This window comes from Cucumis melo, chromosome 1 (genome assembly GCF_025177605.1).
Source record: "Cucumis melo cultivar AY chromosome 1, USDA_Cmelo_AY_1.0, whole genome shotgun sequence".
NCBI classification, from domain to species: Eukaryota; Viridiplantae; Streptophyta; class Magnoliopsida; order Cucurbitales; family Cucurbitaceae; genus Cucumis; species Cucumis melo.
Genome location: NC_066857.1, coordinates 33,846,348 through 33,859,056, shown reverse-complemented (window position 1 = coordinate 33,859,056; position 12,709 = coordinate 33,846,348). Strand labels below are relative to the sequence as shown.

General features: G+C 33.6%; 1 protein-coding gene across 1 annotated transcript; it reads right to left on the bottom strand.

Annotated features, from left to right (window-relative positions):
• Window positions 1-9,634: 9,634 nt before the first annotated feature.
• On the bottom strand, window positions 9,635-11,442 carry LOC103500036 (peroxidase 5-like). Its single transcript, XM_008463216.3, has 2 exons — window positions 11,194-11,442; window positions 9,635-10,402 (listed from the first exon to the last, which is right to left on the bottom strand). The coding sequence occupies exons 1-2, from the start codon at window positions 11,440-11,442 to the stop codon at window positions 9,635-9,637; spliced, it is 1,017 nt and encodes a 338-aa protein (XP_008461438.1).
• Window positions 11,443-12,709: the final 1,267 nt, after the last annotated feature.

Genomic DNA, 12,709 nt, shown 5'->3' with positions numbered 1-12,709 from the left:
TATTGTGCTCGTAGGTTTGGACATTTTCAAATACAATTAAAAGAAAACTATTTGCGTATATATAGCAAAATCTATTAAATTGATCTCCATAACATAAAGTTTCAATTTGTTTTTTTTTTTTCAATTCATAACGATTTTTCAATATTATATTTAAAAATAGAGATATTTTTAAATATAGAGACATGATCTGTAATAAAATTCTATTGATGATAAGACATTGATATTAGTGTTCTACAATGTCTATAGTTCAAAAACCATTTTAGTATTTAATTTATGAAGTTGTCTATACCTATAGTTTATTAATTTCTGTGGGCTAAGACGACGATGCTAAATAAAAATAGAAAACTTAATATTTTTAAAAATCTTTTGTTAAAAGGAGCCAGTCCAAATAAAGATTTTTTTTGAAGGTTAAAATAAAGATTTGAGTCAACTAAATTAAGATTCACTAAATTAAATATGCAGAGCAAAATTTGAAATATTAGCTCAAAATGATTTTCTAATATTTTTTTTATTAAAATAAAAGACTATTATTGGATGGGTAAAACTTCTAAAAAAATATTTATCAGAATAGACATTTTATTTGATTGTACATAAATAATTTGATAGATTACTTAATTCTTTGTAGTTTTCTTTCATAAACAATAGTAATGACAAATAATAGTACGTCCTAAGCCATAGCTTTATGCAACGATAGATAGATAGATTGATTTATTTTTTGGTTATTAACATTTTCTCAAAGTGATTATTAAAAATAATTAGGAAACACAAACAACTTCACTAACTTGATTTCAAAAAGCTACAATCCTTTACAGTACTCAATATATATGTTGGTGTTAGTGCTCTCACTAGAAGAAATCTGGTCTTTAATGTCGGGTGGAAAAAATGAAAAATAAGCTTTAATGTCGGTTTTCAAAAGGCGGATGTTTAATGTCGGTTTTAAACCGACATTAAAGCTTTATCTTTAATGTCGGTTTAAAACCGACATTAAACATCATGTTTTTTAGAACCGACATTAAAGGTCTTTTTATTTTATTTTTTATTTTTTTAATTTTGTAAAAAGTTGAATTTTTCTCTCTCTTACTTTACTCTTTTCTCCTTTCTTCTCTACCAAACCCTACAAAGGTTTTCTCTCAACATTTCTTCCCTTTCTTGCTTTCTCAATCTCATCACTTTCTCCCCTCTCTTCTCTGATCAGTCGCAAACGCGTGTGAACTCGTCGCCGTGCTATCATCAGAGGCAGCTTCTTCCGTTGCCGCATCGTGCTCGTGCCTCACGTGGAACACTCACCCTCCTCACCACCGGCACGTTACCGGCTCGGGATGTTTGGTAAATGAATATAGAAAATATTAAATATTATTATTATTATTATTATTATTATTATTATTATTATTATTATAATTTATCTATCAAAGAAGCTGAACCGAACCCGCTGGAAACCCTTTAAACAACAAATGGAGATGAAGAACGAGTCGATTGAGCTGGGCAGTGGATCTGATCGGTTTGCAAGAAGGGGTTGGGCGGCGGTGTCTGAAGAACGGGGAGGCGAAGGTCTGGTAGACGGTGTCTGAAGTACTAGTGTTCTGGTTGGCAGCGGATATGGACGACGATCACACAAACGAAGTAGAGACCGACGAACAGAAGGAGATTGAGGATCTGCACGAGCGGTGGTAGATCTGAGTAGGTGCGGCGGTAGAATGGTACTCACAAAATTTTAGAGCTATTATTATTGATTTTGATACATTGCAAAGTCATTTTAAAAGGAACTTATAAGTTATACGTAAGAGTTGAAGAGTACAAAAGGAAAGATTTAGATAATATTTAACATTACGTCATGCAAGCAAATCAAGGAGCGAAGAGGCAAGAATCATGGTAGGATCTCCAAGAACAATACTAACAATGGTCTGAATGAAAACCTTGAGGATTTTCCAATACTTATTCCTACTTGTGCCAGATATGTAGGTGATCTTGTACATTGCTTCTGAATCAGAACCTTCCATTCTCTGTACTTGCTTCGTGGCTTGACAACCTTGATCATACTTGTGAGTGCATCTATAATAGCTCCTGTTTGAATGCTAAATTATAAGTAGTTTTTGTTAAATCTGTCAACATTTTAATTTTATGTTTAATATCTTTAGGATAGTTGGCGCATTTTTAGTTTATTACCCCTAAAATTGAATGTTTTATTTAACAATACATTATACTTTTTGACCATTGCCAATTAGATACCAAAAGTTGAAACTACACTTATATGGATGTTGTCAAGGCTCACTTGGGTAATTATATTGTTATTAACCAACCCTTTTGTTTAGTTAAAATTTAAGGAAGTTTTGTTGGGTTTTAATTACTTGATCATGGTATATACTGCAGGATTTAACAATGTTAAATTTTGTGGGTTGGCTCAGTATGGTAATCTGGTTGGTGTTAGCATTGGTTACACCATTATTGCCTCCATTAGCATGGTGTAAGTCTTCTCTCTTGACATAACTTTCAGAAATATTTGGGTTCATCTAGACTCGAATTTTTTTTATTTATTGTTATTATGTAGCTTGGTTTAGTCAAAGTTATGTAAAAAGGAAAAAAAAGAATATGTTACATGAAGATCTAATTTATGGGTTTCTTTTCTTTATATGACACTGTTATATATGTGCTGTAAAGATACGTACAACTCATAATGCACACGTTTAATTGTTTTTTTTCATAATATCATTTACTATTTGTTACTTGTTTGTAAGTGTGCCGATTGTATTCCTTCAGGGTCTTAAAGAACTCACTGATACACTGTCACAAGATCTTACATGCGAGCAACCAAGAGCCCTGCTCAGGTTTGTTGATTTTTGAGCATCTTGATCTTTCCTCTGCATGCAGTAGAAGTGATTGATGTTCCATTGATGTTTAACAATGTTGTTTAATTAGGGTTTTCTGATTTTACTTTGAAAATTTGGAATTTGAAACTATAAACACTACATATCTTGACTTGTCCAACTCTAAGGCCAAGTCAAGATATGATTAGTAGTAAGGGGCATTCTAATAATTAGACATTAAGTTTGTTAAGTCTTTGGGTTATAAATTGGAGAGTATGGCTAGTGTGTGGAGGACTTTTTGGGTGAGCATAGGCTCCTTGGGAGACCCTCCAGAATGTGTCCTGAGGAGTTTTGGTTATTAAATTCCTTTCTTGCAATCGGTCCTAGCTTGATATTGTTGTTTTTTATTTTTCTTCCGAGTTATTGGATATTTTTCTTCTTGTTGGGATCATCTGTTTGCGGAAAGAAAGAATAATCCTATTATTATCGTAATAATATGTTTTCTTTTATGCTTTACATGTTCATGAAAAGATTCCTTGCTTTGTTGTGACCATTTATATGGGGTTGTATTGAGAAATGGCAGGTCCACATCGACGAGATGTTAATGAGAAGAGAGATTGTTTGTTCTGATATTTTGATATTTTGATATTTCTACTAGCAACTAGGTCATAACATTGTTACTTATCAATTCAACCATCTTGATGTCTTTTACAGGGAGTTATCACTAAACAAATGACTGCAATAGAAGAAATGGTTGCAAGTGAGTACAATTAGCCAGGCCCTCATCTTTGTGACAAGATCTTGAAGTTGGTCATTTGTGAAGCGTTCTACTTTGCTATTAGTTGCAGTTTTAGTTATTGCTCTCTCAATATATTCTTTTTCTTTCTTTCTTTCTTTTTTTTCAAAGGATGATCAGTGTAATAATTAAGCTTCATAATTTCTGTGTTTGGATCCAAGTTGTATATAAATGTCACATTATTAAGATTTCATTTTGTATATGTACAAGTAAAAGATTTCATTTTTAACTATTTGGTGTCATACAAAATGGACAATAATGCAAGGATTTAATACAAATAAATTTGAAAAAACGACATTAAAGACAGCTTTAATGTCGGTTAAAAAAAAATTAAAGACATCTTTAATGTCGGTGGAAAAACGACATTAAAGATGTATCATAAGTGACATTAAAGACATATTTAATGTCGGTTATCCACCGACATTAAAGATGAACCGACATTAAAGGCCTTCAATAACACCTTCAAAGATGTCGGTTTATAACCGACATTGAAGGGCTTTAATGTCGGTTTATAACCGACATTAAAGATGTCTTTAATGTCGGTTATAAACCAACATTGAAGCCCAACCGACATTAAAGCCCTTTAATAACGCTCGCAAAGATGTCGGTCGCCAAGCGACATTAAAGGCCTTTAATGTCGGTTTTAAACCGACATTAAAAGCCAAATTTCTTGTAATGTCTAAACACAACTGAATCAAACAAAAACCATATGCTACAATCCTTTACAATACTCAGTATATATATATATGTTGGTGTTGGTGCTCTAAACACAATTGTATACAAGTAATTAGCATATGGTTTTGATTATTTATTTAACTACGTAGTTAAATAAATATATAATCAAAACCATTCAAGTAACAATTTAAAAATTAATTCACAATTCTTCTATAATTATCCATAATGAATGACAATGACTCTTGTTATTTTAAATAATTGGTCACATATCCAACACCTATGAAAAATTAGAGTTATTTTTTTTCTGTAAAAAGATATATGGGTCGGTAAGTGCACTGGATATCTCTACTAGATGAACACTCTCTTAGCACCCTCATCATCCTTGCTTCATTGATATAGATTTTGGTTATGTGCATTGTAATATATAACGGTGATACATTATTTATTTACCATAAATTAAGAAAAGAAAATTAAAAAAATTAAAAATTGTAATTTAGATTGCAAATAGTATTTTCTAATAAATTAAATAAACCACAAATTTATGATTTTAGATTTACATAAACTTCACTAAACTTTTAATTAGAACATGCTTTGCAAAATTATGAACAAATAAAATAAATAAATAAATAAGAAAATAACAAAAATATAAATTTTCACAAATAAGAAAATGATATGGTAAAAAAAGAGAGAAATTTTCATGGGCAAAAAAGAATTGAAATTATTTAAAAATATAGCAAAAAGAAAAAAAAAACTTAAATGAAATACATGAAATTTAATTGATTTTGCTATATTTTGTAAATTAACAAATTAAAACAAGTTAATAGTAAGACTTATATAGCCTCTCAATAAAAATCCTAAGTATCGCTATGTATTGCTATTAGGCTTTTTAATAAGTTTTTTTTTTTTTACTGCGAATCAAATTTAACTTTTGCACTCCTTCAAGTTTAGTTAAGAGTATTTTTTTTTTAATCCATGTATTCAATTACAGGCCAAAAACATTCAAGTTAGTTTGATCATCTTATTTTATGGAGTATTCGAATCTTGGACGTGGAATATGTGTTCTTGTTAAACAAGGCTTAAAATCACAAACAAGAGAATTATTAAGTCCCTTCGGCCTTCTAATAGCATTAACTGGATTGTTAAAAACGCTATTGACAGCTCAGGAGGGATTTTGATTTTATGGGATGCTCAGCATCATTCTCTTTTAAGTCAAGAGGAAGGGAAGTTCAGCTTATCAGCAAATTTTTCGACCTTCAATAACGGTTCTTGGTGGTTAATTGGTTTATATGGTCCAGTCAAAAGAAGGGAAAGATTAAATTTTTGGGCAGATTTACATAATCTCCAACATCTTAACTCTTCTCCTTGGATAATAGGGGGAAACCTAAATGTGGTCAGAATGAGAGAGGAATCAACAACAGTCACTTCCTTTACTCACAGCTCCAAAATGCTGAATAACTTCATCTCCAACAATCTTCTGATTGACCCTCCTCTAACAAATAACAGATACACTTGGTCAAACTTGAGAAATCCCCCCACCTTTTCCCGCCTAGACAGATTCTTGTTCAACTCTAGCTGGGAAATTCTCTTCAAACCTCATATCACAAGGACTCTCCCGAGACCTACTTCTGACCACTTCCCTCTAGTCTGTGAAGATTCCACCTCCACTCTCAGATGGGGCCCTGCTCCATTTAGATTAAACTCCGTAGCTTTAAATGACCCTGAATTCAAAAGAAATATGGAAAGATGGTGGGAGCTCTCGGTTCAAAATTGTCACCCCGGGTTTTCCTTCATTCAAAGGCTCAAGTCTTTAGCAAACCTCATCAAACCATGGCAAAAGGAGAAATTCCACTCCCTCATTTCTGCTAAAGAAAACATTATCAGGGAAGTGGATTCCATTGACAAGAAGGAGCTGGATACTCCTTTGTCTCAGGAGGAAAGCAACCGTAGACTTGCTCTAAAAGCTGAGCTCAGTTATCTATCCCTTAAGGAATCCCAATTCTGGTTCCAAAGGGCAAAAAAGCTTTGGCTTAAAGAGGGAGATGAAAATTCTGCATTCTTTCACAGAATTTGTTCATCAAGACAGAAGAGAAATCTCATTCATGAAATCCAGGATGAAGAAGGCTCGATTCAGAATACAAACAATAATATTTCACTTGCCTTTATCAAACACTTTTCAAGTATTCACAGATGTTCCACCAAAAGAGACCCTCTTTTCATTGAAAATCTTGATTGGAATCCAATTGATTACTCAGATTGGTCTCTCCTTTGTGCCCCCTTCTTGGAGGAAGAAATTAAAGGGGTCATCAAATCTTTTGATGGAAACAAGGCTCCCTGGTCCAGACGGCTTTCCTATTTCCTTCTTTAAGTCTTATTGGCATCTTCTGAAAGAGGATATCCTGGACATCTTTAAGGATTTCTTTGAGAAGGGAGTGATCAATAAGAATATGAACAACACATACATCGCGTTGATTGCAAAAAAGAAGGATTATTCTCATCCAAAAGATTTCAGACCAATCAGCCTAACAACGTCTATCTACAAGATCATTGCAAAGACTCTTTCCAATAGATTAAAGCTCACCCTTCCAGATACTATCTCAGGAAACCAACTTGCTTTTATAAAAAAAAGTCAAATAACAGATGCTATCTTAATGGCGAATGAAGCTTTAGACTATTGGAAAGTGAAGAAGATCAAAGGTTTTATCTTGAAGCTGGATATTGAAAAGGCTTTTGATAATCTGAACTGGGATTTCATTGATTTCGTTCTTAAGAAAAAAAATTACCCAAATTCCTGGAGGAAGTGGATAAGAGGCTGCATAAGCAATGTCACCTATTCAATCATAGTCAACGGAAAACCACAAGGTCGAATTAAAGCCAATAGGGGTCTCAGACAAGGTGATCCCCTTTCCCCCTTCCTCTTTGTTATTGCTATGGATTACCTTAGCAGGCTCTTAAGTCATTTGGAGTCCTCTGATGCCATCAAAGGGGTGTGCCTCGCCAATGATTGCAACATATCCCATATCCTCTTCGCTGATGATATTCTACTTTTTGTAGAAGATAATGACTACTTTTTTAATAACCTTAGAATGGCTCTATCTCTGTTTGAAAAGGCCTCAGGGCTCAAAATTAATTTGTCAAAATCAGCTATGGTTCCAGTTAATGTCTCCTGGTCTAGAGCTTTGGAGTGTGCTTCTTCTTGAGGTATTTTGTGCCACACTCTTCCTCTTACATACTTAGGAGTCCCCCTTGGTGGCAACCCAAAATCCAACCTTTTCTGGAGGAATATTGAAGACATAATCCAAAAAAAGCCCAACAACTGGAAATATGCCCACATCTCAAAAGGTGGAAGACTCACGCTAATCAAGTCTACTCTAAGTAGCCTCCAAAATTTTCAACTCTCTGTCTTCCAAGCTCCATCCTCCACGTACAAAAACATCGAAAAATCTTGGAGAAATTTCCTTCGGAAAGGTAGCTTTGGTTTAAAAGGGTCACACTTAATCAACTGGTCAAAAGTGACTAAGCCTAAGGAGGAGGGTGGGCTGGGTATCTCGAGGCTCCAAGTAACAAATCAAGCTCTTTTATCTAAGTGGCTTTGGCGCTACTATTCGGAGCCTAATTCCCTTTGGAGGAGGTTAATCCATATCAAATATAAAGGCAAACACCCAGGGGACATCCCATCAAACATTTCCTCTAGCTCTTCTGAAGCCCCGTGGAGATCTATCATCAACAACATTGATTGGTTCAAAAGTAATCAAGGTTGGGATTTGAACAATGGAGATCAAATCTCCTTCTGGTATTCTAACTGGTCTCAAGAAGGTTGTCTCTCTACTGCCTATCCTAGACTTTTTGCCCTCTCTCTCGACAAAGAATCCTCAATCAAAGATGTGTGGAACTCAAACAACAATCAATGGGAAATAACTTTTAGAAGAAAGTTGAATGATAGAGAACTTAGCACCTGGGAGAAAATTTTAGAGAATCTTCCTATTCCGAGAACTAACAGAGGGCCAAGTAAACCTACCTGGATTCCCGACAGTAAAAAATCCTTCTCCATCGCCTCTGCAAAAAGTTGTATCTCCCATCAGCCTGATCGATCGATAGCGGATCCTCGAGTAAAGCTGCTTGATTTAATTTGGAAATCTCACATTCCTATGAAGATAAAATTCTTCATGTGGTGCCTGGTTCAAAGAAAGTTAAACACTATGGAGGTTATTCAGCAAAGAATGCCAAATACGCTTCTCCAACCTAATTGGTGCGTTCTCTGCAAAAAAGAAAGCGAAACGGGAGCTCACCTTTTCCTTCACTGTGATCTGGTGAAGCCCCTGTGGTCCCTCCTCCATCGATCTCTCAATTTCGCGCCTAATTCCGACGACTTTGAAGCGATGTTCTCCTTCTTCCTCTCCCTAAACCAATCCCTCCCGAAGCACAAGGTCATTTTTTGTGGGCGGATAGCAATTCTTTGGGGTATTTGGACAGAGAGAAATAATAGAATTTTTGATACTTTAAGTTATCAAAAATCAATTTCTAACTTGTGGGAAGATTGCAAAATTCTCATAGGAAATTGGTGTAGTAGAGATCCTACTTTCAAAAATTATTCAGCAGCTACAATTGCTCTTAATCTTAGCGTCCTCTGTAATTAGCGTTTGGGCTTTTCTCTAACCCTTCATTAATAATATTCTAGTTTGGTCTTAGGTTTTGCCCTAAGTCCTAACTAGCCGTTTCCTTTTAAAAAGATATTTGATCTTAAAACAATTCGTGTCTAACCCAAATCCTTAGGGTTGAAATCATATTGATTTGAAGAGTTTTAGTGATTGAGAATTAAGGGTTTTCATCCTAAAATAGTTTCTAATTTCAATTCACTAGGGATTTCATATCATATTATTATATATAAATTTAAATTACATTAATACAATTTCTCTCTTTCTACATCCAACGATTATACATGACAACAATTAATAGTTGCTCCTCTGATATAGAATAGTTGATTTAAATATTATTGACATTGTAAACATAAACATAACGCAACCCACTTGCAATTGCAATATATATATATATATATATATATATATAGCATAAACTTTTAATAATACATTATTTTTTTGAAACAACCACCCAATCAAACTAAATACATACAAAGGGGAAAGTGACAATACATAAAGGAGGAATCACACCGCTCCACAGGAACACAAATTAGAAATTATCGAAAACAATTCAAACCGTTGAATATACGAAAAAGAAAGAAACAAAAGGTTGTACTAAATTTTTTTTTCAAATCTACATCCAACCCTTGTTAGGATGCAACCACTTAATTCCAATAATTTTATTACGCTTGTAGCTTAATCATAACCATGACGGAAAAAAAAGAACCCTAGTTCCTAAAATGACAGTCCTTTCTAATCTCCCCTTGAGATCCAGTCAAAACTTGTAGCTTCCCCATCTTCACCATAGCCGCTGAGAAATCCCTCATCCATATTGCTCTATTCCCCTGGTATCTGCTCACTATCGCTGCCGTAAGAGGGTCAGTCGCAATCGCTTGATCCGACGACAAAACCCCCATCTTGTTCTTCAAATTCTCAAAGAACTGAATATCGAGATGATTTGGCGTCACATTGTCCAAATCTGCCGTCTTATCAAACCCGCTACCAAACGGACACTTCTCTCTCAAAGTAGCTGCAAAGCTTGGGTCCAAACTTGGGTCGGTTATTTCTGTTCCATTGCTCGAGAAAAGTCGATCGGTAAATTCTGGACAACCCGTCCTTCCAATAGAATGTGCTCCAGAAAGCGCCACCATGTCTCTAAGCGACAAGCCTCGTTCTTCAAAATGTTGTGCAAGAAATCCAATATCAGTTGTCGGAAAAGGGATGTTGTCAGATACATTTGCCCCATGAGAGACGAGTGAGTCACGACGACCGCCAGGGACGTCGTAGGTGAACTGACCGAGTGTTGCGACACTGTCCCGAGCTGCAAAGGCTAATATGTCGGCGCAAGAAACAGTTCGTGGACATCGAGTTTCGATTTCGAACTTCGCATCGTCGATTATTTCGAAGCCTCGTAATAATGGGTTACCGACACTAGTGCCTTTCTCAGTATCAGGATTTTGCGGTGTTTTATCAAGGAGTATTGATGCATCACAGCCCTGTCAATTTTTTTTTTAAGGTTTTAATGTATGAAATATAAATGTGTTACAAAAAACTAATCAAACCATATACAATAATGGCTATAAAGTCGTGTTTTTGTTTATATGGTGTTGGTGCTTTTTCCCGTTTCAACGTTGTTTAAAATTATTGATGGATAGTATATGGTTGATGTCAGTTTAATCTTTTATGTTTTACTCCTTTGTTAAATGTCATGATATTGTCTTATGAGAAACTTAAAATTTGGAAGACAATAAAATATTCTCTCTTGAAGTGGTCTAATTTCTCACTGAAATTTACGTCATACAAAAACTTATCATTATGATACATACACCTAGCTTATCATTTAGCAATTTTATAAATTTTAAATAAAAAGCTTAATTGAAATTAGATGTTAGGACATAATTAGATAATTAAATTGAAAATTTTTAAATGAAAGGAACCAAGACCTACAAAGTACAAGAAACACAATAATCGATATTTTTTAGGATTTCATGATATAGTATAAAAAGTTCATAGACTCCAAACAAATATATGATAAAAAACAAAAATTGAAAGAGCATGTTGAGAATCCGAAAATGGCCATTGATTTGAAGATGAAACCTAAGTTACGAGTATTTGATTAAATTTTAGAGGAATCATTCGATCTTTGGTACTAACATGTTAATTAACAAGATATTGACATGAGACTTTCATTAGTTTATTATGCTATTTAAACGTTAACCAAAATCGATCATCGACTAAAATGAATGATGATGAAGTTATTAAAAAATAGATGGAGTTATGAGCTTACCAGAACAATACAATCATGGAAATGCAATCGAATAATACCAGCAGCCATTCCAGGGTTTTGGGAAACAGCTTTTGCCACTGTGGTTCTCACAATCTTTTCAGCCAAAGGACATGTTTCACTATAAAACCCAACTTTTAACTCTTGTGAGTCACCTTTAGATATCATAACTAAGCCCACCATTAACAAAGCCACAAGCTTTGCTAATTCTCCACTCAATTCACTTTGCATCTTGCACTGTCTGATCTTCATACTTGAACCTAAAATTTTCTTAAGAAATTAAGATGGATGAGAGTTATGGTCTCTTTGAGTCTCACGAACACACACATATATATAATAAGGTTTTAGGAATTTTTTTTTTGTTCTTTTGATTTTGGCCCTTTGTTTTTGGTTTGTTTCTAATTTTATGAGGTGGATTATATTGTATCATCTAATTTGGACAACATTTTTTTTTCTTTTTGTTGTTTTTTTTATTGGTAGATAGTGCTGAGTAAAAAAAATGTAGGTTTAACTTACATTTTTCTTTGTTTATGTCAATTTCTGTTTTCATACTTTTGAATGTTCGAACTCTTCCATCTTAGTACTTTATATTTTATTGATTTTGCGGAAAAGAATAATGCCAATACATTGATCTGATCGTTAGATAAGGTTTGAGGGTTTTTCTAAAATAATAATAAGAAAACGAAACTATTTAAACTCAATAGAAAAAAGCCACTGATTTTTCATTAGGTTATAAATATTTTGTCAACTTTATTACTTTTAACAATTTCTAAAATTAACGAATCTATTAAATATAAAATTAAATTTTGTATCGAATAGGAATCAAAATTTCAAATTTTTTATATAATAATATATATAATTTATGTAAATAAAAATTCTAATAGATTGGACATTTAGATTCAAAATTAAAAGCTTAAACTAGACCATTAAAAATAAATGGAAAGTTAGAGGGAAAAGTAAGTTTGAGCCTCTTTGGCAGGCTTGGGAAATTAAATCTCTCCCTTGAAAAGTTTTTCTTTAGCCACTTATGTGTGTATTTAGTGTAAATTAAAAGCAGAAGAATTTGATCTACATAAAAATGTTATTGAGTCAAGTTCTTGTTAGCCACCTTTTATCCTCTCCTTTGCTAATTCTCCTGTACTCCATAATAAATGCATTTGATAAGATAAAAATAATGAAAATAGTGATAACCCATATTTGAGACATTATTGAAAATATATACTTTGAATCCATTTTGGAAGTTAAAAACAAACTTTAATTACATCGAATAATGGACGGCTGGATTCCAATCTAAGGTGGTGTTGTCGAAGGAATTACATTTGGAGGGTAAAAATAATGACATCAAATAAGGTCTCTGTCACATAATAATTAATTATATATAATTCTTTTTTTGTTTAGGGACAGCTTTAATTTAACGAGATTAATATGGACACTACCTAAGTGTACAGCCAAATCAACATCATGGAAATTATATGCCATTCATTAGTGGATTGAAAATTTTTGTGATCTCCTAAAATTA

Bases quoted from the DNA above. Each gene is read 5' to 3' on its own strand.
- LOC103500036 (XM_008463216.3), bottom strand. From the start codon at position 11,442: ATGAAGATCAGACAGTGCAAGATGCAAAGTGAATTGAGTGGAGAATTA. The intron at 10,403-11,193 runs GTAAGCTCATAA...AAAAATTGACAG, and splicing joins TCCATGATTGTATTGTTCTG to GGCTGTGATGCATCAATACT.